Source organism: Oryzias melastigma, linkage group LG13 (assembly GCF_002922805.2).
Source record: "Oryzias melastigma strain HK-1 linkage group LG13, ASM292280v2, whole genome shotgun sequence".
NCBI lineage: Eukaryota > Metazoa > Chordata > Actinopteri > Beloniformes > Adrianichthyidae > Oryzias > Oryzias melastigma.
In genome coordinates, this window is record NC_050524.1 from 7,165,507 (window position 1) to 7,167,162 (window position 1,656).

The 1,656-nt window shown below is 37.3% G+C and overlaps 1 protein-coding gene across 10 annotated transcripts in view; it reads right to left on the reverse strand.

The window, feature by feature from the left end:
* tenm4 (teneurin transmembrane protein 4) overlaps nt 1-1,656 on the reverse strand; it is a 264,928-nt gene that overhangs the window by 131,257 nt on the left and 132,015 nt on the right. For all 10 annotated transcript variants that reach the window (XM_036214986.1, XM_036214994.1, XM_036214992.1 and 7 more), the window contains one exon: nt 163-398. In XM_036214986.1, coding sequence (XP_036070879.1) covers nt 163-398 — 236 coding nt within the window. The remainder of the gene's footprint in view (nt 1-162; nt 399-1,656) is intronic.

A 1,656-nucleotide genomic window follows, 5' to 3' on the forward strand; every position in this document is an offset into this window, starting at 1 on the left:
GGGTCTGGAGATCCAACCCAATCTACGAATGCTAATGTTTTTCAAACGTGAGGGGAGTCAATCTATGAGTCCCAATATCAGAGGGAACACAGTCCTCATGATTAAACTTTGCAGCCGAGCCGAGCCAGGGGGGGCGTGGCAGAGGCGGTGGGCGGGACTTACCGATGAAGTAGGCTAACAGGAGCAGCAGCGTTACGGAGATGAGGATGGCACTGAGGGCAGCACATTTCCAGTTGCAGTGCTTGTAGGGTTTCTTCAGGCTGAAGGCAGGTCGAGAGAAGGTGTTCCGAGGTAAAGGGCGCGGGGGAGGCGAGTACACCGTGTTGGAGGTCAACGGGTACCCCGGTGACGTTGTGCAATACATTGGTGATGTTCCACCTGGTTTGAACAGGAAGTGCCTGAGAAAACACAGGTTTTTTTTAGTCTAATCAGAAATATTTTCAAAATAAAAGCTTTTAAACGTTCTAATTTCTACTATTATTCTACTAGTAGATAAATCCTGAATTACTCCGTGTTAGTGGTACTTTTTCTGGAAAAGTAAAAAGTTTTGCAACCACTTCTGAGATGGTAAATTCTAAAATTGCTTAATTTATATCTATATCCCTATAATTTACCATTGTAATTTATTTTTTTAAAGCATTTAAAATCATTTAAGGCATTGTTTTCGTGGTAAGACTTCAGATTTCTGTACAGACGTGGTGCTAACGTCCTTCCGGGCTGACTGCATCATAAACTGACATCAGGTGGACTGAAGTTGGAGTCGGTTCGCTCAGTTTCCTGTTTGTTCTATTTCCCGTCACACCTGGTTTCTCTCTGGAATCTCCACCGCTGTTTCCTGTTTCTTACATATCAGTCGAACATGCACCGCCCATTTTCTATTTTCACTTTTTTCACTACTTTAAAGTTTCATTGACTGACACATAAATGTAAAAAAAAAATACTAATTTAAAGTAAAATCGGTAAAAATGTGACAAATTAATTTACTTATCATTGTGGGTTTTTTAACTAATTGATCTCTTTAATAGTTTTCATTGATGAGCAGGAAACAGTTTTGGTTTTATTTGCTATTTTTGGAATAAAAAAACTGTAAAAGCAGTTGAGCTGACCAGCATTTCTTAATCACTGATATTCCCTTTAATTTTGATTTACAAAATTAGAGCAGCTATTTAAGCTAGCGATTAGCCAGTTGGTGATCACAAGCATTAAATAAGTAGAACTTCTGCTAACTCTAATAGCAGCGATGTAAAAAGAACACAGCGCCTTTTTTGTCTGGTTTAGTTGATAAAATATGAAAAATAAAGATCTTTAAGCTTCAGTAGTAAGGGTGCAGGTTGTAAGAATCCCCAACAGGACAGAGGTAGCTTAAAAATGTTTCTTTCGACAGTCTCATCATGAGATTACTTTACATATTTTATAGAAAATCTGTGGTTTTAATCAGGAAAAGTCACTAAAAAGTGCAGAAAATAAAAGAAAAATCACTTTGTTACTTGGTTTACTTGAATGTAACTTCACACAAATGCTTCTATTTTTAGCTCAATTTGTCTTTAAGAATCAGTTCAGTATACATTTACAGTTTATTTTGGTGTTTTGTTCTGTCAGAGTTGTGTTTTTTTAAGGAAATTGAATGAGGGTCCACCCAAAAATCAAACAAAATAA